The sequence below is a fragment of the Phytophthora ramorum genome (assembly GCF_020800215.1).
Source record: "Phytophthora ramorum isolate Pr-102 chromosome Unknown Phyram_PR-102_s0025, whole genome shotgun sequence".
Taxonomy (NCBI): Eukaryota; Oomycota; class Peronosporomycetes; order Peronosporales; family Peronosporaceae; genus Phytophthora; species Phytophthora ramorum.
Window position 1 is genome coordinate 3,130 of NW_027150671.1, and position 21,562 is coordinate 24,691.

The following is a 21,562-nucleotide window of genomic DNA, read 5'->3' on the forward strand; positions in this document are numbered from 1 at the left end:
GGAACGACTATGCTGCCAACTTCATTCAAGAGCGCCAGAAGATTATTGACAAGGCTCAGAAGAATCTACTTGAAAGCTTGGAGTGTAGGAACAGAGCGCAAGGTACTGACAGCACCGAAGGGCCCAACGAGGATCGGCCTATTTGACGGAGGCTCCCGGGGAAATCCAGGGCCCAGGGGAAGTGGTAGCGTGGTCGTGGAGCTGACTGGGGATGCAGTCTCGAATGGACAGGTGACAGGAACACTGTTGTGGGCAGCAGCGACGGCGTTGGGAGGTCAAACGATGACTAATAACGTGGCAGAATTCGTCGGGCTACAAAGGCTCTAGCAAAAGCGGTCGAAATGAAATGGAGCAACTTACATGTGGTTGGTGATAGTGCGCTTATCATCGGTTGGATGAGGAACACGCACAGACCAAAATCGAAGAAGATGAAGCATTGGTATCGAGTCACTAAACGGTTGGCGGCTATATGCGGGGTCGCAACTTGGAGTCACCACTACAGGCAGCACAACAAGACGGCGGATTGGATCGCCAATTACGCCATGGACAGACAACAGAGCATCACAGTGCGAGCCTCGACGGAATACAGAACACATGAGCTGTACGTTGGGGCGGATAGCAGACAAGGAAACGACATCGGCTTCTGGTGGGACCAGACAGGAAGAAGATGGTGCGATGAGGCACAAACAATAAACAGAGGGCTATAAGAAGGAGGAGAGGCGACGGAGTGTGAAGAGGCGATGCACGTGACAGGAAGGAATGGCCAGTCACGCATGGTTATTAGAGTTCTGCGAAAGCATGTAACACAATAATCCGTATAATACAAAAAAAGAAAAAATAATCTACTTGAAACGAAGGCTCGACAAAAGACTTATTATGACCAAGGTCGCAGTGGTGTGCAGTTTCAAGAAGGCGAGTGGGTTTATCTGAGCACACGCAATTTGCCTCTAGCTCACGCGGCGCGTGGAACACGCATCGATAAGGACAAGTTGGCTGCGCGCCATTCCAGATCATCAACATGCTGAACAAGAACGTAGCCAAGTTGAAATTGCCGAAATCGATGAGTCGCCTGCACAACAGCTTCAACGTAGACGTATTGCGCCACGTCGTGGAGTCTCCAGCAGAATTTCTGAGTCGACCGCTACCGAAGGTGTCTCCGGTGCACTTTTCACCGGATAATGACGACGGTGATCTTCAGGTGATTGAGCGGTTGGTAAAGCAGCGAACCCGTCGTCGCAAGCGGCAGTATTTGGTTCATTGGCAAGGCTTGCCGGACACTGAGGATACCTGGGAAAATGAAGCCCACATTCGCCACGTCGTGCACTGGAAGCATTTGCTGAAGGAACTACGAGCTCGCCGGTGCTAGCTCTTCGAGGGGAGGATGTAGGGATACCGAATCCCGAGATTTAAGTGGGTACCTTCGAGATGCATGTCAAGATTCACACACAAGTTCGCTGGCATCTCGACGGTGCCGAGATTCACGAGGGCGTGCTGCTGACCAGATTCATGAGAGCCTTGGACGATGGCCTCAACTCTCTTTCTTTTTGTATGACGCAGCCGATTCAAGATCGGCCTTGGGCGCCCAGGCTTCATGCTGCATGTTCGTTGTAGTGCGTGTTTTCCGCTTTGGCCCTACATCATTAAAAATGTCATTCTACTTTTTACCTGCTTTCCAACACTTCTCCCAACCACCACTCGACCCACTTCTCCTTTACGCCTCTCATCGACTACCCTCTGCTCTGCGGCTAAGTGCTACCAGAATTGGCGACCAATTGCGCACACGGTCCCAATAGGACTGCTGGAACAGAATTTCTCGCCGTAAAACGGTGCGGCTCGGCTAACTTGTGTGCTCATTTTGCGATTTTTCAGTAACCAAGAACCCCTCCGCACTCTTTCAGCTTAGCCACGCCCTTCATGAAGTGTCATCCTCGACTGCTCGTACGCTGAGCTAACCACGATGGACGCATGTGTGGTTTGTGGCCTTGGTGTCATCACGTATGCAGCCACGAGCAGTACGACGCCGGGATCCTGTCCGAGCGCTTTTGCTGCGCTTCGTGCGTTACTTTTTTCAAGTGGAAGACTATGTTTGCAGGAGTGTTGAAGCTGCCTGCGAGCATGCGGATATCCTTCACTGGTTTCGCGAATCTGGCAGCGTCCGGCTCACGTCCATTGTGGCACTGTCCCGTGTCTGGTTGGCCAGAGCTCCTTTCAACGTATTTCAAGAGCGCGTCTTCGCGACTGGAGGCATTGCTATGAGCAACCTATGCAAGAACGGACAACGAGCACGCAGGGATGCAAGTATTATCGAAGTACAATTGAAAAGAGATGCGTCGTATGGAACTCGACGGGCAGGATCTGATCGTTTCTCTGGTCGACGATAGTACTGTCTCTATATGACTAGTGATAGTATTCTAGATGCAGAACCCAATGTTACTGTTCTAATAGTAGCTTTGTATGTGCTACTAGGGATATACTATAGTAATTTGGAAGAAAGATCGTTCTACTGTCAAGTGATTGTCGCAACGATAGGGCTCTCAGAGCACTATCGCCGTTTCTTTATTGGATTCCTTTAGAAGCGCTGATGGGATGCTGGCAGCGATGGGTGGACCCTCGCGTGACTGCGGACGATCGGTGGCACTCGAGTCGCGTGGAGCTCGTGCGCTCGCCGGTTCTTCTTGGCGACCACTTGGTGGCCGAGCTGCGGGGACTAGCGAGGGCGTCCGCGGACGACATGGCGGTGGCTCGCTGCGGCCAATTCCTAAATAAAAAACTGCGCAGTTTTGAGTGCGAAACTCGCCTTTTAATCCGCCTCGCGGACTCTGCGCGAGTACTTTCGTTGCTGCTACGCACCGTGGACTCAGTGCTGGGCATGACCGACCAGTTGGAGACGGAGGTTCGCGCGAAATGGCTGCAGAACCTGCAGCAGGAGCGGGCGGAATGGGTCCAAGAGATCGTCAAAGTGCTGCAAAATGACGAAAAACTGAAATTCGAAATGGGCAACGAGCGACAACGGGTAGAAGTGCTGGCTCTGCTGAGGCATGAGATGGACCGGTATAGTCGAATTTTAACCCACCGCGAGCTGGGGGTTGTGGCCCAGGTGTTCGACGCGGTCGCGAGGCGCGGACATGTCGTGGTAGGAACGTTGCCGGGTTGGTTCGCGACGTCGGAGGTCGAGTGGTTCCGAGCGAAAACCACGGCCGTGGAAGGAGGGGAAGAAGCTTGTGAGCGACAGGCGGCACTGTGGGCCAAGCTGCACCACCCGAATGTGAGAAAGTTTTTCGGCGCCTGCCATGTTGGACAAGCATTTGTGATTCATGAAGCGTGCACTGAATTGCCGCTGCCGAAAGATAACGTTCCGAGAAGAGGAGGAAGGCGAAAGGTGAACGAGTCTGTCGCGAAGAAGTTGAGTAAAACTGAATACCGTGCGCTGGAAAAGGCGGCACTAACGTGGAAGCATGTGCTTGGCTGCGCTCTTGGTCTCCAGTACGTGCACGAGCGGGGGCTTGTACACAAAAGACTGTCGGCAGTACATCTTCTCTACTCGCAAGCGTCACAGAAGGGAATTTTGAGCGGTATGGGGTTGGTACGTCATCAAAAGACCATTAAGGAAGATACTGATGAGAGGCCGTCAATATCTGCGGACACCCTAGCATTTGGTCTCGCAATCCTTGAGATTATTGTGAGGGACCGTACAGACGATGTCGCTTCATCTCGATGGTTGCAATCGGATAGACTTCCTGACGTTCGACCTGACTTTGTGGCAAAAGCCGAATGGGATCTTGTGGTGAGTATGTGCGATTCTGATCCAGCCGCGAGAATTGCATGGCGGACGTCGTGCACCAGATAAGTATGCTGGCGAACCATAATGCCCGTCCAGTTGCCAAGACACCGTCTAGCTCTCCAGACAGTGTTGAAGATGTGAAGGCGTATGAAATTCAGACGCTCGGAATGACACTCAAAGATACGCTGGATGAAATCGAGCAGCTTTGTGGTGAGACAGATAGCGTCGGGGATGTGAATCGCCCAGTATACGATCGCCGCTGGATGTATATAACCAACTCCTAGCTAGTCCAGCGCCGGCATCAACAGCTTTTGTGGAAAGCTTCAGCCTCGTTGTGCTCCGCTTTTTCGACATGCTCGACCAGCGTGCCTTTGGCCCCCAAGTCGTGCTGCTGACATGTGCGCGTCCCGCACGGTCGCTGGAAAGAATTACAGCTTCCACCACGACATCGACATGCTACTGCGCACGTCGAACCTGCCAAGCACGAACCGTGTTCACCACTGGCAGGCAAAGTGGAAAGCAAATCGGGAACGCCGGGGTGAGGCGCTGAAGTCGTGTCTGGAGAATCCAGTATCACTTTTGAGTCAGCTGTCGAATGATGTCGACCGATCTGAAGCGATCGCATTGCTGCAGTTTGAAGCAAGAACTCAGCTCGACATCGATGAAAGCGAAGATCTCCCACTGTGGTTTATTCCTCCGTATCAAGTGCAGCTTGGCAACCACATTGCAGACGGCTCGTTCGGAGCCGTGTACGAAGGAGAATGGCTTGATACGGACGTCGTGATAAAACAAGTTCTTTTGGAACAAACGGAGAGGGAGCACTGGGAGCAATTTCGTCGTGAAGCAGATCTGTGGTTCGCATTAAACCACCCAAACCTAGTCAAGTTGTACGGTGCATGCCACCAGGGACGACCGTTCTTCGTGTGTGAACGAGCAAGTCATGGAACCCTTTCGTCGTACCTCAAGGGACAGAATCGGCGCAAAATCTGGTATGCCATTGGAGACGCTGCTCTCGGTCTGCAGCACCTCCACGACCATGACATTGTGCACGGTGATATCAAGGGAAACAACATTCTCGTTTGTGACAGTATCGACGGTTTGCCGACTGCAAAATTGGCGGACTTCGGCTTGAGCATCGTTACGAATCGACTCGCAGCACCAGTCGACCATGATAACGGAGTTTTGGGTGCATTTCGATGGAAGGCGCCCGAGTGTTTGCTGGGAGATCAGCCCACGTTTGCATCCGACATTTATTCCTTTGGCATGTGCATTATCGAGGCTGTTACGGGTCAGTACCCGTGGGGTAATACCATGCCGGACTCGGTTGTGGTATGTAACGTAGCGGAAAAGCGATCGCTTCCTCCATGCCCCGGTAGCTTCAATGACGCCGAATGGCAGTTGGTTACTCGTATGTGTCGTTTTGAGCCTCATCGCCGGATCCCAATTGGAGCTGTGATTAACTGTGCATTCAACCTGGCAGCTTCGTGCTCAAATAATTTGATTTAATGGGCATGATGTCCGGCAATACTCCTCTCCTGGAAGTATCACGTGTGATTAACTCACTTGCAGAAAACTGCTTCATCATTTCAAGAAAGACTACAGGTGGCAAGGTACGTGTTTGTATCCAGATGAAGACAAGGAACTCGAGAAGTTGAATCAAAGCAACCGACTTCTTGAAAACAAATCAATGTCCATGAACTGGGTTGAAAACGGCGCTGGAAATCTTACGCCTATCTGGAACTTGTGACGAGTAGCTCACATGTGGATTATACGACTTAGTTCATCACCTGGGTGGTCTGCTTGGAGCAGGCGTCGTCGGAGGCCTGGGTGATGTGCTTGTCCGGGTTCTGGCAGCTGGCAATACCCAGGAAGCACGAGTTGCTGTAGGTGACGCCGTCCGAGCCGCAGACGGGGGCATAGTCCTGAGGGCAAACCTGGGCACAGTTGGAGGCAGTGCTGCCGCTCTGGGACGCACCTTCCTTGCCTAGGAACTCCTTCCAGGCCTTGTTGAACTGGGCGTTTTGGCCGTAACCAGGCATGCCAGGGAGAACGGCAGGGCCCAAGCCCTCGTACATCGCAGGGTTCAGAGTGGGGGTGGGAGTGTCCGAGGTGTCCAGGGTGTTGGTGCTGCCGCTTTTCGTAGCGAGGTCGTCCATGGCCTTCTTGAGCTTCGGGTTGTCGCCAGCAGGCGTCTGAGGGCCAAGACCTCCGAGGTAAACAGGGTTCTCAGTCGGTAGCGTGCGGGGGTCGACGGTGTAGTAGTTGCCACTGGTAGATCCGGCCAGGGAGTCCATGGCCTTCTTCAGCTTGGGGTTGTCGCCAGCGGGCGTCTGCGGGCCAAGACCCTCAATCGTCTTAGGGTCGACTTGAGAGAGCGTGTTCGGGTTGACAGTCAGCGTGTTAGTGTTGCCCGAAGCCTTCAACTGGCGGTGGTTCTCGATCGGAACCTGAGGGCCAAGACCCCCGAGGTAAGCAGGGTTCTCAGTCGGCAGCGTGCGGGGGTCGATGGTGTAGTAGCTGCCACTGGTAGATCCGGCCAGGGAGTCCATGGCCTTCTTCAGCTTGGGGTTGTCGCCAGCGGGCGTCTGCGGGCCAAGACCCTCAATCGTCTTAGGGTCGACATGAGACAGCGTGTTCGGGTCGACCTTGAAGGTGTTGGTGGACTCAGCCGACACGCCAGCGACAGCGACGGCAGCGAGCACGATTCCAGCGGCGAACTTCATCGTTTGGGGGTGAAGTGAGTTGCTCTTTGCAAAATTGAGAATAGCGCTCTCGGCACCGTCACACGTGCTGCTAGCCAGCGAGGGAGAGATTGCACTGCAAGCCCATGGTCAATAAACACAAGGTATCCTATCCACGATTGTATCTTGGGGATTGTCACGAGCATGGACGCCAAGCGTTGACGCCGTCCCAGAATAATCAGGACCAAATCTCGTGACGTTGTGAGTCACCTTCAAATGCTTGATGGCATTCGAACAGTAAAATAAGTCGCTGTTGGGTTGCTTAGCGGAGGTGCTGGGCAACGCATGACATGTAGTACACGGTACAGTAGCGTCAAAAGCCACTCGAATGAGTGTAAGTGAGTGCAGCAAACAGCTCGACAGACGACGAAGCTGGAACAGGCTTCGCATGCTGCGGCAAATCGCGTTGAGACGGGGCTCGTTACCTACGTGAAAGCGGCAGTGACAGCAGAATTCTCCTCGTGCAGTCGTCGCACCGGAGTTGGTGACAAATTCGGGAAGTCCCGTCAACATTGGGGGATGACTATTACCGTATACATGCACATGTACCGGCCACTTATCGACCACGATTACGACTGGTGTCCTAGTCCTACTGGCGGGGTTGCTCTTACAATGGCGGGTTTGGCTGCACGTATGATGGCAAGATCCGATCAGTTTTGCAAAGACCAAGCCAGGGTTGCAAACAGACCAATCCAAGGACTCTAATACACCAACCAAATCGAGAACGCATGAACGCACCAACTCATGACCACGCCAGGTTGATGAAGGTTAGCTCATGGTGTTTATTGTATGCCGTGCAAGACGGTGGCACGTACTGCTACGTCTGCGCGCACATGATAGAGCAGGTCGCTCAGACCATCTGAGAGACTTTGAAGGTCAGTTGAGGGCTTCTCCCCAATTGAGCTGAGGGAAACCGTACGCATATGCTAGCATACGAGTGGCTCAGTATATAGGTACATGTAGCGGTGACAAGCGGTAGCGCCTCGATGGGCTACGGCTACGAGTCTGCTCCACCAGCAGTCGTTGATGCAGTTGGCGGTCTTCACAGTCGCGCCACGACGAAGAACGAGCAACTTTGTCTCCCAATAGATACAACCTGGTTGCATTGTAGACAGCATGCATTAATACTAGCGTGTACTGGTACAGTACTACATGTCATGTAGCTTTGATGTCGGGTAGAAGTTTATGGACATTTTGCGTTTACGTTGCAGAATTGTAAGATTTGCACAACTCTACTGGGTACTTGTACCAGGCAATTGAATAGCCTTTTGTAAGCCACGAATTGGTGCGATTCCCGCAGCTATTCTGGGACGCCGAAACATAGATTTAGCTGGTGCGCACAGATTTAGAAAAGTACGTTCCTACCCGCAGCACTCTGTTCCGCATCTATTATAATATGAGCTACGAGGGCAACGGCGAGAGCATTGTGCTCATTCTGATGCTTGCACTCGCCGCCGAAGGCCAGAGAGAGAGGCGTGATCGTCAGCGCGGCCAACACTACCTCACGAGAGCCGACCTCCACCCCGAGCCACGATATGGAACGGCATGGGAGGCGATGTACGGCGCTGGAAATGGCAGACCGTTTATCCCCACGACCGGATTTGATGTTAGCTGCTTCCACTATTTGCTTTCGCACTTTGAACTCAGGTAGGGTGCAAATAGGCAATGACATGCGTTGGCACCTTCATTTTCTCCTAACGCCGGAGGAGTGTGGGATGCTGTCGAGTGGCTGTCCTCTTCATTGCTCAAAGCTCTTTCTTCGCCTACGTCGTTCTCCATAGACACCTTTTCTTCGATCCGGCGCTGGATCTGACGGACCACCCTGGCATTTCCAGGGCACCTTGGATCCCCCGTTTGCTTCTTGACATTTAGCAACGCTTGGAATTTCTTCTTGAGCGACACCAGTTCGCACTCTGCGCGGTTGGTTTCGACCGCATACATGTAGTCTTCATAGCTGTGCCGCACTGACTCCCATTCATTCGCACCTGTCGGCAGAACATCACTGATGAACTCCAGGAGGACGTCCACACTCTGGGGGCTGTAATTCTTGACACCTGTGACCCCCCTCCCGCGCCTTGTCATGATGCTTGCGGTTGGTGATAACAGCCCAAAGGCTTGAATAGGTTCTTCTACGCGCCTCCAAGTTGAGAATTCCCAGCTCCTGCTCGCTCCGCTGCTGTCGCCCGGCCTCTGTGTCCACCTCCACGTCCGTGGTGGGCAGTCTGGAGTCTTGAGCTTGATGCGGGACAGACCTTGATGCGGAAAAAGAGTGTACCTTGCTAGATGAAGTCATCAAAATTAACAACTCAAAAAATGACAAATGATGTTTTATATTGTCTGGTAGATCAAGTACAAAACAAAAGACACTGCAGGCGTGCCATCGTAGTTACAAAAGGAGCCCGAGGATCATGATGAGTCCTCTCAGTCCTTACCAGCCAAAAAAGGCAAACTGCACCTAGTGCTTCGAGCTGGCAACGCAGCCGTACACACCCGTGTCCAGCTTCGAGCAGTAGGCGCCAGCAGGGCAGTCGCCGTTGCTCACCTGAGCCACACACACGTTGGCGGAGTCGATGCAACCATCGTGGTCCCAGCCCACAACGCCAATCGTCTGCTCGCTGCCGCTGCAACCAGCCCAGCTCCCAGCCTCCTCAGCACCGTCCTTGCAGCCGAAAACACCAGTGTCGAGCCACTCGCAGTGAGCGCCGCTCGGACAGGTACCGTCAGTGTTGGCAACACACACGTTGCCAGAAGCAACACAGCCATCCTGAGACCAACCCTCAACGCCAATCGACTCCTGTCCACTCGGGCAGGTCACACTCGACTTGTGGTGCGACTTGTGGTGGTGGTGGTGGTGGTGCTTCTTCACGCTAGTTGAGTCCGAGCTAGTTGAGTCTGAACCAGTCGAGTCCGAACCAACCGAGTCCGAGCCAACCGAGTTCGAGCTAGTCGAGTTCGAAGGAATCGCGTTCGAGCTTTCGTCCGAAGAAGCACCGTCCGCGCAGCCATAGACACCCGAGGCCAGCAGCGTGCACTGAGCACCCGTGGGGCAGTCGCCACTGCTCACATCAGCAGAGCAAACGTTGCCAGAAGCAACACAGCCATCCTCAGACCAGCCCTCAACGCCAATCGTCTCCTGTCCACTCGGGCACGTCGCACTCGACTTCGCAAGCGTCTTGTGGTGGCGGTTGCGCTTCTGGGAGCTGGCAACGCAGCCGTACACACCCGTGTCCAACTTCGAGCAGTAGGCGCCAGCAGGGCAGTCGCCGTTGCTCACCTGAGCCACACACACGTTGGTCGAGTCGATGCAACCATCGTGGTCCCAGCCCACAACGCCAATCGTCTGCTCGCTGCCGCTGCAACCAGCCCAGCTCCCAGCCTCCTCAGCACCGTCCTTGCAGCCGAAAACACCAGTGTCGAGCCACTCGCAGTGAGCGCCGCTCGGACAGGTACCGTCAGTGTTGGCAACACACACGTTGCCAGAAGCAACACAGCCATCCTGAGACCAACCCTCAACGCCAATCGACTCCTGTCCACTCGGGCAGGTCACACTCGACTTGTGGTGCGACTTGTGGTGGTGGTGGTGGTGGTGCTTCTTCACGCTAGTTGAGTCCGAGCTAGTTGAGTCTGAACCAGTCGAGTCCGAACCAACCGAGTCCGAGCCAACCGAGTTCGAGCTAGTCGAGTTCGAAGGAATCGCGTTCGAGCTTTCGTCCGAAGAAGCACCGTCCGCGCAGCCATAGACACCCGAGGCCAGCAGCGTGCACTGAGCACCCGTGGGGCAGTCGCCACTGCTCACATCAGCAGAGCAAACGTTGCCAGAAGCAACACAGCCATCCTCAGACCAGCCTTCAACGCCAATCGCCTCCTGTCCACTCGGGCACGTCGCACTCGACTTCGCAAGCGTCTTGTGGTGGCGGTTGCGCTTCTGGGAGCTGGCAACGCAGCCGTACACACCCGTGTCCAACTTCGAGCAGTAGGCGCCAGCAGGGCAGTCGCCGTTGCTCACCTGAGCCACACACACGTTGGCGGAGTCGATGCAACCATCGTGGTCCCAGCCCACAACGCCAATCGTCTGTTCGCTGCCGCTGCAACCAGCCCAGCTCCCAGCCTCCTCGCCGCCGTCCTTACAGCCGTAGACGCCTGTGTCTAGCAGCGCGCAGTGGGCACCCGTGGGGCACGCGCCGTTGCTCACCTGGTCCACGCAAACGCTGCCCGAGGCGACGCATCCGTCCTGCGCCCAGCCGGCAACGCCGATAGTCTGCTGGCCGCTGGGGCACGTCACCTTGGCGTGCACGCGCACGCGCAGGTGAGCGGCGATCTCGGCCTGCGTCTCGGCGATGGCCAGCGTCGCGACGGCGACGACCGCGGCGGTCTTGGCTCCTAGCATCTTGGATTCAGTCTTGGCTTGAGCGGCGATCAGCAAATCAAAGAGTGAGTGACGAAAGATCCGCCGGCGAAGTGTGTACCCATGCAGTCGTGCCGGTGATTGGCTGGAACTGCTGCCCGGTACTTTGACTTGCTCTTTGTATGGCTCATACCTGATTTTTTTGAACGGGTGCAAATCAGGCGCCGAACTTGCGCACGAACTTGGTTTGCCTTGCAGGGTGCTTACGCGACGCTCGAGGCAAGCACGAGTCGATGGCGGCATTGAAATGCTGTCTACTACAATCAACGCAATGTCTTGAGCTGCGGGGCTGCAAATGGAGCTCTGCAATCGCTTCAGCAAGTTGGGGTTGAAGTGGTCCACAACAACTCACGGTAATCGTACATAGCCGATCCAATATCTGCTTGGATTTTATGTATTTAGTGTAGACCACATCACATTGCTTGGATATTATCCATGATGACACTGCACCAAATGCGATGAAGGTGCCGGGGCGATCGTGCACCGCCGCGCGGTTGAGCGTGACGGCGCAGGACGACGGACCCAGCGTGGTCGTGGCGCGCCAGTGGCTGCGCGACGTTGTCCTGCCGCACCGCATCCGCGACAAAAACGGCGCCTTCCGTCTCGTGGACATGGGCGAGGACATTAAGGGCGACTTGTTCCCGGTCTGCGGCACTTCACTCGCCGATCTCTCGGTGTTTGGCATTGGTCTGGGTCTGTACTTCCGCATGTTGCTGCAACTGAGCGCGCTGTTGTTCGTGCTGGCGGCTGTATCCACGCCCAGCATCGTCTACTTCCTGTCGCCCACGTATTCCGGATCTCTGAGCTCCAGAGACCTGGACTTTCGCCTCCTAGGCACCGCTGCCTGCACCCGAGAGGAGACGGCAATCGACACTAGTGCCAGTGGTAATAAGGTCCGCAATGTGACCATCAACGACTGTCCGTTGGTCATAACGCAGCTCCACGTGGACATGGTGGGGCTCGGCATCTTGGCCGTCTACTGTCTAGTGGTCGCGGTGATGCAGACGAGGGACAAGACACACTTGGACGCACTGGAACAGACTCCGTCCGATTATTCCGTGGTGGTGAAAGACCCCAATGCCAACGCGTGGAGCCCAGACGAGTGGGAGAGGTTCTTCGCGCAGTTCGGACAGGTCAAGTTCGTGACGGTGTGCGTGGACAATTATCGGTTGCTGTCGGCGCTGGCCAAGAAGCGCTACATGGAGGAGATGCTCAGGATGGAGTCGGCGGATGCCGAAGTCGTGCGGCTGGCGCTGGAGAATGCGGCGGACCCGACGAAAGCGGCGCCTGACCAATCGCTCATCCGACGACTGCGGCAGAAGGCCGGACTGGGTGGGTACGACTTGACGTACTGGAACGCAGAGCTCGATACGCTGCGGCGTCGGATCGCTGCCATGCTGAGGCAGGACAGCTACCGCGTGTGGTCGGTATTCGTCATGTTTGAGACGGAGGAGGCCCAACGTCGCTGCCTGCGTGAAACTCGGATCGGCTTGTGCTCCACACAATTCGACTGGACGCGCACAGATCTGTCGAACAGGCTCCGCTTTCGAGGTACCAATATCTTGCATGTGGAGCAAGCGGTTGAACCGTCTTCCGTGCATTGGAAAAGCGCAGGGGTGCGCTGGCGTCGGCGGGTGTTGCAGCAAGCGCTTACGATGGGTATCGTGTCTGGAATGATGGTCGGTGTGTACTACCTCGCGTGGTGGTTGAAAATGGACTATATCGGTGACCAGACAGAGCCCGACAGTCAGCGCCGCGGAAGGCTATTCATTCTGGCGTACACGCTGGCAGTGACCGACATTTTGGGTAGTCGCCTGATGAGCTACGTCGACCGCCTCGAGCAACACCAGACAAAAGAGCGCGAGCAGTTGTCTACGCTGAATAAGCTGCTTCTCTTCCGTGGATTCAATGGTGCGGTGGTATTGTATCTCCTAATGGACTTCACGGATGTTCTATCGCAGGAGAACCTACTGCAGATTCAAGCCCTGCTCATCGCAAACCTTGTGACGGCACCTGTGATCCAGCTGCTTAGCCCGTTCGAGAAGTTCTATCGGTGGTTTTACGGGCCAAAGGCAAAGACACAGCGCAAGCTCAACTCATACTACTCCGGTGCCTATTGGAAGCTGGCAGAGCGGTACACCCAGATCACGAAATCCGTGGGCATCGCTCTCTTTTTCAAGTCACTGCTCCCAACTGGACTGATTATCACGGGGCTGTCGCTGCTCGTCAATTACTGGGTCGACAAGTTTTGTTTGTTGCGTAAGTGGAAAACCCCTCCGAGGTACGACGGCTTGGTAGCTCGTGCTTCTCGCTACCACTTGCTGCTCGTAGCGTTGGTGTCGCTCATCATGATGGGGCATTGGTACAATGGTTGGCCCTTTGATCATGCCACTCAACGCGACGTGCAAGCTGCCAAGAAGCAGACGGAGTCGGGGTATACGTCTCTTGCCAAAACACTGCACATCGTTCTCCCATTCCTGCGTGACGAGTACCCGACCGAAGACCAGCGGAACCTCATGGATATTTTGTACTGGATCATACTCGTTATCACGTGCATGGTGGTGGCTTTCGTGTTCCTCAAGTCGCTTTATCGCAGCTACATACGTTACATCGTTGGGAACCTACCAAGCGGGTTCTTTGGCGGCCGAGCCAAGCAAAGCGACATCCCAGCCTCGGACGTGTCCACCTTGAATGGCTACATTCCCTCATTCGAATCTTGGTACTCGGATTTCCCTTATCTCTCGGTGCCTCTCGGAAGTTTCGAACCGCGTTATGTGGCCTGGAGTGGAAACCACGAAGCCTATTGCTTGGTGAACGACGTCCTCGACGACCCCCAATTAGCTGAAAGCCTTGGTGACAAGCCCCTCCACCAGCTCTTCGGCGCTTGCAAGCAGTATGACATGCCTGGCGCCAAAAAGCGTATCCCTGTGACTTCCTTGGACTCAATAAGTTTGGTGTGACTCGTGGGAGACATGCGCTGGGGAGACAAACTATCTGTGAATGTATATTAGATTATCGCGAATATCAATCCCCTATCCGAATTGGCGAAGCTAGCACTCCACGTCTTGTTGGAAGCTTCCTGCCTCGTTCGAGCCCACACCTCCCGTGGCCACGCCCACTGCATTTTCATCAATGGAAACACAAGTGGACGCCGCTCCAGACACTGCAGACTCGATGGCAATTTCCAGCCTTTCAGTGTCGACCGGTACGACCATTGCCGCTCCGCCTGCAAGTCGATCTGCCGCCTGGGCGAAGGAATCCTGTTGTCTGTACTCACCAATGCGCTCCGTGCAGCGCACCAGCCAACCGAAGAGCTGCTGGGCGACGTCGGGCTCAAGCTTGTACATCAACGCGTAGTTGAAATGGGAGAGCGCCGTAACGAACAACTTGCTGGCCGAACTCAAGGACGGGTGCGAGTTGTACACATGCAAGTCGTCCACAGTCACGCTATTGTTGCCAACGGCCACTTCGCTCGGGAATGGCGTGGGCGCGGCATCCGAGCAGTCCAGGTACGAGAGCGTGACGTCGCTAAGCGCGCTGTTGGCCACGCTCAGTCCGGAATCCGTCCTGTTCTCGGCATTGAGCACCTCGTTCACAAACATGGACTGCATCTTGACTTCGTGACCAAGCAGAGCGCACTCCCACTCGTGGTCAGCCTTGCGCGCGACGTCCCAGAAGGACATTCCGTGCGGGTCAACACCTTCACTGCTCATGAACACGAGATTGGCAGGGGAAGAGTACAGGCCAACGGGTGTCTCGCGGTCGTTTCCCGCAATATGGGGCATAACAGCATCAAACAGGCCACGTTTGACGGGATTCAACGCCACTTGCTGCCGCATATCGCCCATGACGTCCATGCGCAGTTGAAGTGGCTCAGTGCATTCGCGAAGGTTGCCACCGTGCTTGGTGAGCCCGAAGGCCATAGTGGTCGCAGCGATGATTGCGCCTTGGAGGCTGACACTTTCCTCCTGGCAGCGCGCCATGGCACTTCGCATGCTAGCCTCCGACCCTTGCGCGAACAAGGCAAAACTTTGGTTGGGTGGACTGGGCGGCGAGCCCGCAAAATCGAGCTGTGAGTCCGCTTGGATTGGCAGCAGAGGTACGAACGCGTTCGTGTCGAAGTTCATCAGCGGCTGCATGACGTACTTGGAAACAGCTTCGTGGACAATGTTCATCCACGAGTTCACGTAGTGCGTCCCTTCATACAAGGACTCCCGCAGCGGAAGTTCTCGTGGTAGCTCCACCGGCGTACAAGTGGCCATCTTGGCCGCAGCCTCGAGGACCTCACGGAGGATCACTGCTCCGGATGTGGGGTCCGACATGTAGTGGTCCGCAAACAGGACGAGGCGCGCAAACGTCTTGGTGGAGTTATCGACACGGACGTGCAAGTAGAACGGGAAGTCCTTTTCGCGGTCCAGCGGTTTCTCACACTCGGCCTGCACAAACTCCATCCAGCGCAGATGCGGGACTGCAGACGGCGTCGAAGGGGAGGAGGAGGAGTTGTCGATTGCAGCATCGACGCGCTCTTGTTCTGCTCGCTCCTCCTCGTCAGGAGTGCACTTGTGCACGGTAAGGAGGCTCTTGAGCTCGGTCTCATCGGCGATGGGAGCACAGATCATGACTTTCTGAGGGGAGCTCCCTGGGAGCACCACTGCCCGCATCTTCGGGTGCCGGTTGAAGGTTTGCAGTACCGCCTGAGGCAAGTGCTGCAGGAGTCCAGGAATGTCACCCCGCAGAGTCGCGACGTGCGCAAGCTTGGCGCTCGCACCAGGGTCCATTGCGAAGAACCGTTCATACCCGTAGAGCGGGAAGGTTGAATGCGTCATTGTCCACAAACTGAGGGCAGCACCCACAAGTCGGGGAAAAGAGAAATGGACAGGGGTGACGCCTGGAACCTCCAGAGCTCGGAGCTATTGGCGGCTACAAGGTCTTATCAACCGCGCTCTGTATTTTTAGTGGTAGCAATCCTCAACACCTGAGGTGCCGCAGCTCAAAACAACCTAACGGTTTTAGCGTTGGAGGAAGGTGCGATGTTACTGGGAGACTGTTCTCCGCTCGGAGGCCACTGCCGTTGGGGCAGGTGGTGGCTGGGTAGTGCTCGCCAGCCCAGGCTTCTGTCGTCGTGACAAGTGTCGCTGCTCGGCTTCCAGGCGCCTTCGCTGGAACTACATATGAACGGAGAGTGTCAGCCTGACATCGTGAATGGCCCAAGCAAGAGCTGTACCTTGAGTGCCTTGAGCTCCTCTTCGGTAAGAATGATTTGGAACTCGAAGCATGTTAGGGTCCTGGCTGCAGCGGAAGACGCTTTGCTGACTGACGAACGTGAGTAGTGGCCGGGCTCAGAGCAAGGATGAAGCTCCGTGGCAGCCTCATCCACCTCGTCAAGGTCTGCCAACATTTGCTAGATGTGTTAGTAGTGTCTATTAATGTTGAAAGCAAATGGCTAGTACTCACATTCTTCTGCCAGCTTCGGCTTTCGCCCAGAGCTCGCCTTCGATGCGGCCACACTCGGCTGTGCAACGGTGCTGCCGCGCAGGAACCGACGCTTTTCCCATCGATACAGAGGCTTAGCTGCAGTTTTCCGCACGCTGTTAGCGCCCGGGTGCTTCTTTGCATTCACGCCCACCTTGGCGGCAGCTCTTGCTAGTGCCGAGCCCATGAACGGAGTTACACGAATGGGCACTGGCCTCGTACGTGGTCTAAGTACACACAAACCCAAGCATTCACCTTTAGCAAACAACTCACGCGTCAAACACTACAAGACGCTGGTACCTTTCAACTCCCATGTTGACCAACTCTGCTGTCAATCGACTGGGTGGCGACCGAAGGTGCTGTGCAGCCTCTCGCAGTCGATCGACCTGCCTATCGACGATCTCCTGCAGAGGACCAGGCCTCAGCCCTCGACAGAAGGCGTCCACCGCATCCGCTCGCTGCTTCAGCTCTTCACTCGCATCCAGCGCCTGTCATCACGAACGTCAGATCCGCAGCTCGAGATAATTGCGAGTCTTCACCTACTTCACCGCCTCCTGTCGTGAACGGTGCCGCCACCAACGTCTGCATCAACGTGTCCACTACTAATGGTTCAGCCCTCCAATCAGCAGCAGAGACGACCTCCACTTCAACTTGACAGTCCCGAACCTTCTCGCACCAGCGCCGGGATCCGCTCCACCGTCAGCTCCGTCGGCATCGGCCGCCCAACAAGCTCTTCAACTGCCACATCCACAGCACCTCCACTGCGACGAAACCTCGCTTTCCTCGCCGTATGGACCTTCATCGTCTGCGTCGCTTCAAGATCACTTGTGTAAAGTTCACGTACACATTACGTACCACTTGTGTCCACGATTCTTTGTCATTTGTGAATCTGAGCTAAAATGGCGGATGAACTGACCATCAAAGTCGTGAGCGGCTCGTCCGAGAGCTTGCACCTGCGCGTGGACCTGGCGGCGGCCTCGGTGCTGGCGCTCAAGCAGCAGATCGAGCAGCAGGACGCGCGGCGCTTCCCCGTGGCGGCGCAGCGCCTCATATTCCAGGGGCAGATCCTGCAGGACGCCAAGTTACTGAGCGACTACCACGTGGCTGCAGGCTGCGCGCTGCACTTGACGCTCACGCCGGGCGCCGTGGCAGCGGCCAATGCGACGGCGGACAGAGAAGCTGGGCCCGCGCCCCCCGCACAGCTACGCGCGTTCCTGCAGCAGATGAGGAGCGACGAGCCGCATGAGCAGTTCACGACGGCGGTGACGACGTTGCAGAAGATCTGCGCCAACATTGTGGGCCACCCGACGGAGGACAAGTACCGCAGACTGCGGGCGGATAACGCGGCACTGAAGAGCAGGCTGTTCGACAGGACGAGGGGGCAAGACAGCGTCAAGCTGCTGGGATTCCAGGAAGGCGTGCAAGCGGTAAGGATGGGGGTCCTTTTGAAGAGGTTGTGGGGGGATGCTGATGGATTGCGTGGTGTTTTTTAGGGTCATTTGGTGCTGGTGCCGACGCCCGAGAAGTGGGAGAACTTGGTGGCGTGTAAGACTGTGGTGGACTCGGTGGCGGCGACGGTGGGCAGTGCAGCACCCGCAGCTGCGGCTGCAGCTTCGCCTTTTGGTGCTGCACCGCCGATGGGCGGCTTTGGCGGACTGGGAGGAGACTTCGCATCGCAGGCGCAGACTTTGCTGCAGAACCCGGCGATGCTGCAGTCCATGGCGAACAACCCCATGGTGCAGCAAATGGCCCAGCAGAACCCAATGCTGGCGCAGGCTCTACAGAATCCGGCGTTGCTGTCACAGTCCATTCAGGCGATGCAGCAGAACCCGGCGATGATGCAGCAGGTCAATCAGATGATGAGCGACCCGAACGCCATGGCGCGTATGCAGCAGATGATGGCAGGAGGCGGCATGGGCGGCCTCGGAGGTCTCGGAGGTCTCGGCGGCCTCGGAGGTTCTCCGTTCGGCGCTGCACCTCCCTCCGCTGCCGCCGCCAACCCGTTCGCGGCCACTTCTACCAGCGCAAACCCGTTCGCGAGCGCACCATCAGCCGCAGCTCCGACTCCTGCCGCCGCACCCACTCCTGCTCCAGTTGCAGTCCCATCGTCCACTGCGTCCAGTTCCGCCGCTGCAGCATCTTCGACTGACAACGCTGACGACGCGTACGAGGAAGACGAGATCGCCCAGGCCATTGCGCGATCGTTGCAGGACCAGTAAAACAATGGCGCAGCAGCCACAGAGGTGCTTTGTGATACTCGTAGCGATGTTGCAGCCATCTCAGAATACTTGGCTCGTCCTTTCTCAAAAGTGTCTTCTACCAGTGGTCGGAAAATATCTCCTCTTTGATAGGTTGAAAATCCGTCTTTTCGTCCAATCCTGAGGCTCCACCGGCATAGTCGTCGTTGGTGGCAGTCGCGGATCGGGCATTTCGCATTGGGTTGGAGCGAGGCTACGCGCGCTCTTCACGGCTCTCTCTCGGTGTATACCGGCGTCCCACGGGCCTCCTTTCTTGCGCAGTTGCTGCCGCCGCTCTTCTCCGTGATTTTCCCGCTCCGAGACGTGCGCTAGACGCTGCAAAGGCCCCAACACGCGACCCTCGACAGCCGTAGCGGGTGCAATGGCGGGCGAGCAGCAGCAGACGCCAACGGACAGCGCTATCGGAAAGAGTGGCGTATCTTCTGTGTCCCCCTCTAGCGGCGGCGTGCAGGCGTTTGCGCCGCTGGCGTTCGATGAGAGTTTGGTCGCGGCTCTGGGCGGCGCTTCGGCGGCCTCTAGCGGTGATGCCTCGAGCTCCACGACGCCCGGCAGCAAGTCAGCAGCAGATTTCTTTCTGGACCAGATCGCAGCCGTCGTTTCGGACGAGAAGAAGCTGTCGGATGTGCGTCAAAGCACGAAAAACTCGCTTTTTGAGCATTTTTTTCACCAAAAACTAATTGTTGCTGCTGCTGTAGAATATTATGGACTTGATCCCACCAGTGGAGGCACCTGTGAGTCAAGCGACGACACAAGGACTGACGTCCGCTGCCATGGCTATGGGCATGCCGCTGCAGCCGCCCCCCGGACTGATGATGCGCGCGCTGTCCCCGCCGACGTCTCTGCTGCCGGACTTTGGAGACCCGTCGCCGTTATCGCTTCTGGGTGACGCGACGGTGTCTGCAGCGGTGACGAGCTCGGGTGCTCTGGCGATGCCGGCGTCGATTGCCACGACGACGGTCACTACAGCGGTGAAACGCGAGCTTCCGGTTGTGAAACCTGCAGTTACAGGAGCAGCAACCATGAGGAGAAAAGCGGAGCTAGCGACGGCTGCAAGTGTCGCCCACAAAAAGCGGAAAACGGAGGACATCAAACCCGAACCGGTCGCGAAAGCAGCTCCAGGCGCGCCTGTTTCCGTGCACCAGCAGATTCAGCAGCAACAGGCTCGGCATCACCTTCACAATAGCAGTAACCCGTTGAGCGCGTCTGCTGTAGCGGCTGCCGCTGCTGCTGCAGCCCGCGAAAAAGTGATGAAGGAGCCGCAGTCGGGCGACTTGTACGAGTGTGTGATCACGAAGCGAAACGGCGGGCTGGGACTTACGCTGGCGTGCGTGGACGACCATGTTCAGATTACAGGACTTGCACCGGATACGCCTGCGGCCAACAGCGGAATCTGCGTGGGTGATACTCTAGTGGCTGTGTCAGGTTTGCCTGTGAGAGGACTTCAATTTTCTACAGTTATTGGTCGTCTCAAATCCACCTCCCGCAATTCTGTTGTGCTCAAGCTCCGTCGCAACCCCTGTACGTCCTACTCGATGTCTTTGCATGTTGAATGTTGTCTGACTCGTGGCGTGTGGTCCGTGCTTAATTTGTCTAGTTCGACAAAATGCTGGTAACTCGGCTTCATATCGCGGAATTAAGCGGCCAGGGCGTGGTGTCATTAAGGGGTCCGATAGCAGCAACAGCGCTAACGTGTTGTCCAGCAAGACTATGGCTCTGGAGACACGGTTAGGAGGCGGTCTGGGGAACGGTCTGAACGGCTCGGCAGGTGCTCTAGGAGCTTCGAACAGTTTGCACAACGGCAGCACCAGCACAGGTCTTGATGATTTGCATCGTTCACATCAAGGTGCCACTGGTTTCGCTAACCATGCTGCAGGTCTGAACCATGCGCATCACTTGCAAATGCAGCTGAAATCGGAGCCGATGAACTCGACATACTTCCCCACAGATGCCTCCATCCTCACCATGGGAGTAACAGCCCCCGGGTTAAGCAGTACTGGAGTGCCGCCCAGTTCTCTGGCGCCTACATCCTCATTACCGAGCGACTCACAGGCCGGAGTGAGAGTCAGCATTGAGGAAAAGGATCGCTACTACGCGGAATGCCGCGCTCTTCGGCATGAATTGGGTAGAGCAATGGTGGCACGACGGGTTCAAAAGCGGGATACGGAGACATACACTGCACAGATGCAGGCAGTTGTGAACAAGTTTCAAGAAGAAGTACATTCGTTGCTTCCATCTCCGCCCGTTCCAGCAGCAACATCAACAGACACAACACCATCGTCAGTATCGACCACAAGTGTCGATGAGCTTGCGGCACTGCGCCAGAAGCTAGTGGAGGCGAACCAGGCCCTAGCTAATAAACAGGCAGACATGCTGGCCCTCCAAGAGCGCGAAGCAAGGCACGCTCTGCCAGAGGCCCAGCGGGTAAAGTGGCAGTTGGTGTCGCACATGCGGAAAAGTGTCCTCCAGATTGATTGCAAGGCGGCGTCAAAAGTGGCTTCAACACCGGTGGTGAAGAAAATCGGTGGGTCTTCTGGGTCAATCTTGTCCTTTGAGGAGCGGCTCGATGGTGTCCGTCCAAGTGCATTTGCGCTGCTGGTTGGCCAGAGCAGCGTAAAACCTGGATCACCAACGGTTGAGCTTGAGCTTGACGCTAAGGCATGTACAGAGGTAAGAGCTCGTCGGGCTGCGTATTTGTGCTATGCTGTATTGACGTGGCATTCGTTGTGTGCGATTCAGTTGCTGGGGTGGAATCTGCGCGAAGTAGTGGTCCAGGCAGGAGGAACTTTCACTGTGAGCGTGGCCGACACTGTTCACGTGAAGTATATGCAAACGGAGGAAGCGCTCGTCGTTTCATGGACGCTGAGTGTGAAAGACAGCAGTAGTAACAAAAAGTGATTGGCACCCT

General features: G+C 56.0%; 9 protein-coding genes across 9 annotated transcripts; 5 read left to right on the plus strand and 4 right to left on the minus strand.

The window, feature by feature from the left end:
- Nucleotides 1-2,581: 2,581 nt before the first annotated feature.
- On the plus strand, nucleotides 2,582-4,065 carry KRP23_15082 (uncharacterized protein; the record flags this gene model as incomplete). The annotated part of the gene is made up of 2 exons (XM_067885980.1): nucleotides 2,582-3,483; nucleotides 3,810-4,065. 2 exons carry the CDS (start codon nucleotides 2,582-2,584, stop codon nucleotides 4,063-4,065), a joined length of 1,158 nt encoding a protein of 385 aa, XP_067736745.1.
- A 112-nt stretch (nucleotides 4,066-4,177) lies between these two features.
- KRP23_15083 (Mitogen-activated protein kinase kinase kinase 2) lies at nucleotides 4,178-5,287 on the plus strand (the record flags this gene model as incomplete). The annotated part of the gene is made up of 1 exon (XM_067885982.1): nucleotides 4,178-5,287. The coding sequence occupies one exon, from the start codon at nucleotides 4,178-4,180 to the stop codon at nucleotides 5,285-5,287; it is 1,110 nt and encodes a 369-aa protein (XP_067736746.1).
- A 269-nt stretch (nucleotides 5,288-5,556) lies between these two features.
- On the minus strand, nucleotides 5,557-6,504 carry KRP23_15084 (Extracellular protease inhibitor 1; the record flags this gene model as incomplete). The annotated part of the gene is made up of 1 exon (XM_067885983.1): nucleotides 5,557-6,504. One exon carries the CDS (start codon nucleotides 6,502-6,504, stop codon nucleotides 5,557-5,559), a length of 948 nt encoding a protein of 315 aa, XP_067736747.1.
- Nucleotides 6,505-8,977: 2,473 nt separating this feature from the next.
- KRP23_15085 (uncharacterized protein) lies at nucleotides 8,978-10,909 on the minus strand (the record flags this gene model as incomplete). Its single annotated transcript, XM_067885984.1, has 1 exon — nucleotides 8,978-10,909. The coding sequence occupies one exon, from the start codon at nucleotides 10,907-10,909 to the stop codon at nucleotides 8,978-8,980; it is 1,932 nt and encodes a 643-aa protein (XP_067736748.1).
- A 476-nt stretch (nucleotides 10,910-11,385) lies between these two features.
- On the plus strand, nucleotides 11,386-13,887 carry KRP23_15086 (uncharacterized protein; the record flags this gene model as incomplete). The annotated part of the gene is made up of 1 exon (XM_067885985.1): nucleotides 11,386-13,887. One exon carries the CDS (start codon nucleotides 11,386-11,388, stop codon nucleotides 13,885-13,887), a length of 2,502 nt encoding a protein of 833 aa, XP_067736749.1.
- A 90-nt stretch (nucleotides 13,888-13,977) lies between these two features.
- On the minus strand, nucleotides 13,978-15,753 carry KRP23_15087 (uncharacterized protein; the record flags this gene model as incomplete). Its single annotated transcript, XM_067885986.1, has 1 exon — nucleotides 13,978-15,753. One exon carries the CDS (start codon nucleotides 15,751-15,753, stop codon nucleotides 13,978-13,980), a length of 1,776 nt encoding a protein of 591 aa, XP_067736750.1.
- A 207-nt stretch (nucleotides 15,754-15,960) lies between these two features.
- On the minus strand, nucleotides 15,961-17,201 carry KRP23_15088 (uncharacterized protein; the record flags this gene model as incomplete). Its single annotated transcript, XM_067885987.1, has 6 exons — nucleotides 15,961-16,092; nucleotides 16,152-16,315; nucleotides 16,382-16,626; nucleotides 16,700-16,887; nucleotides 16,943-16,998; nucleotides 17,066-17,201. The coding sequence occupies 6 exons, from the start codon at nucleotides 17,199-17,201 to the stop codon at nucleotides 15,961-15,963; spliced, it is 921 nt and encodes a 306-aa protein (XP_067736751.1).
- A 97-nt stretch (nucleotides 17,202-17,298) lies between these two features.
- KRP23_15089 (uncharacterized protein) lies at nucleotides 17,299-18,618 on the plus strand (the record flags this gene model as incomplete). Its single annotated transcript, XM_067885988.1, has 2 exons — nucleotides 17,299-17,826; nucleotides 17,893-18,618. The coding sequence occupies 2 exons, from the start codon at nucleotides 17,299-17,301 to the stop codon at nucleotides 18,616-18,618; spliced, it is 1,254 nt and encodes a 417-aa protein (XP_067736752.1).
- Nucleotides 18,619-19,018: 400 nt separating this feature from the next.
- On the plus strand, nucleotides 19,019-21,552 carry KRP23_15090 (uncharacterized protein; the record flags this gene model as incomplete). The annotated part of the gene is made up of 4 exons (XM_067885989.1): nucleotides 19,019-19,279; nucleotides 19,353-20,175; nucleotides 20,252-21,324; nucleotides 21,394-21,552. The coding sequence occupies 4 exons, from the start codon at nucleotides 19,019-19,021 to the stop codon at nucleotides 21,550-21,552; spliced, it is 2,316 nt and encodes a 771-aa protein (XP_067736753.1).
- Between the last annotated feature and the right edge of the window lie 10 nt (nucleotides 21,553-21,562).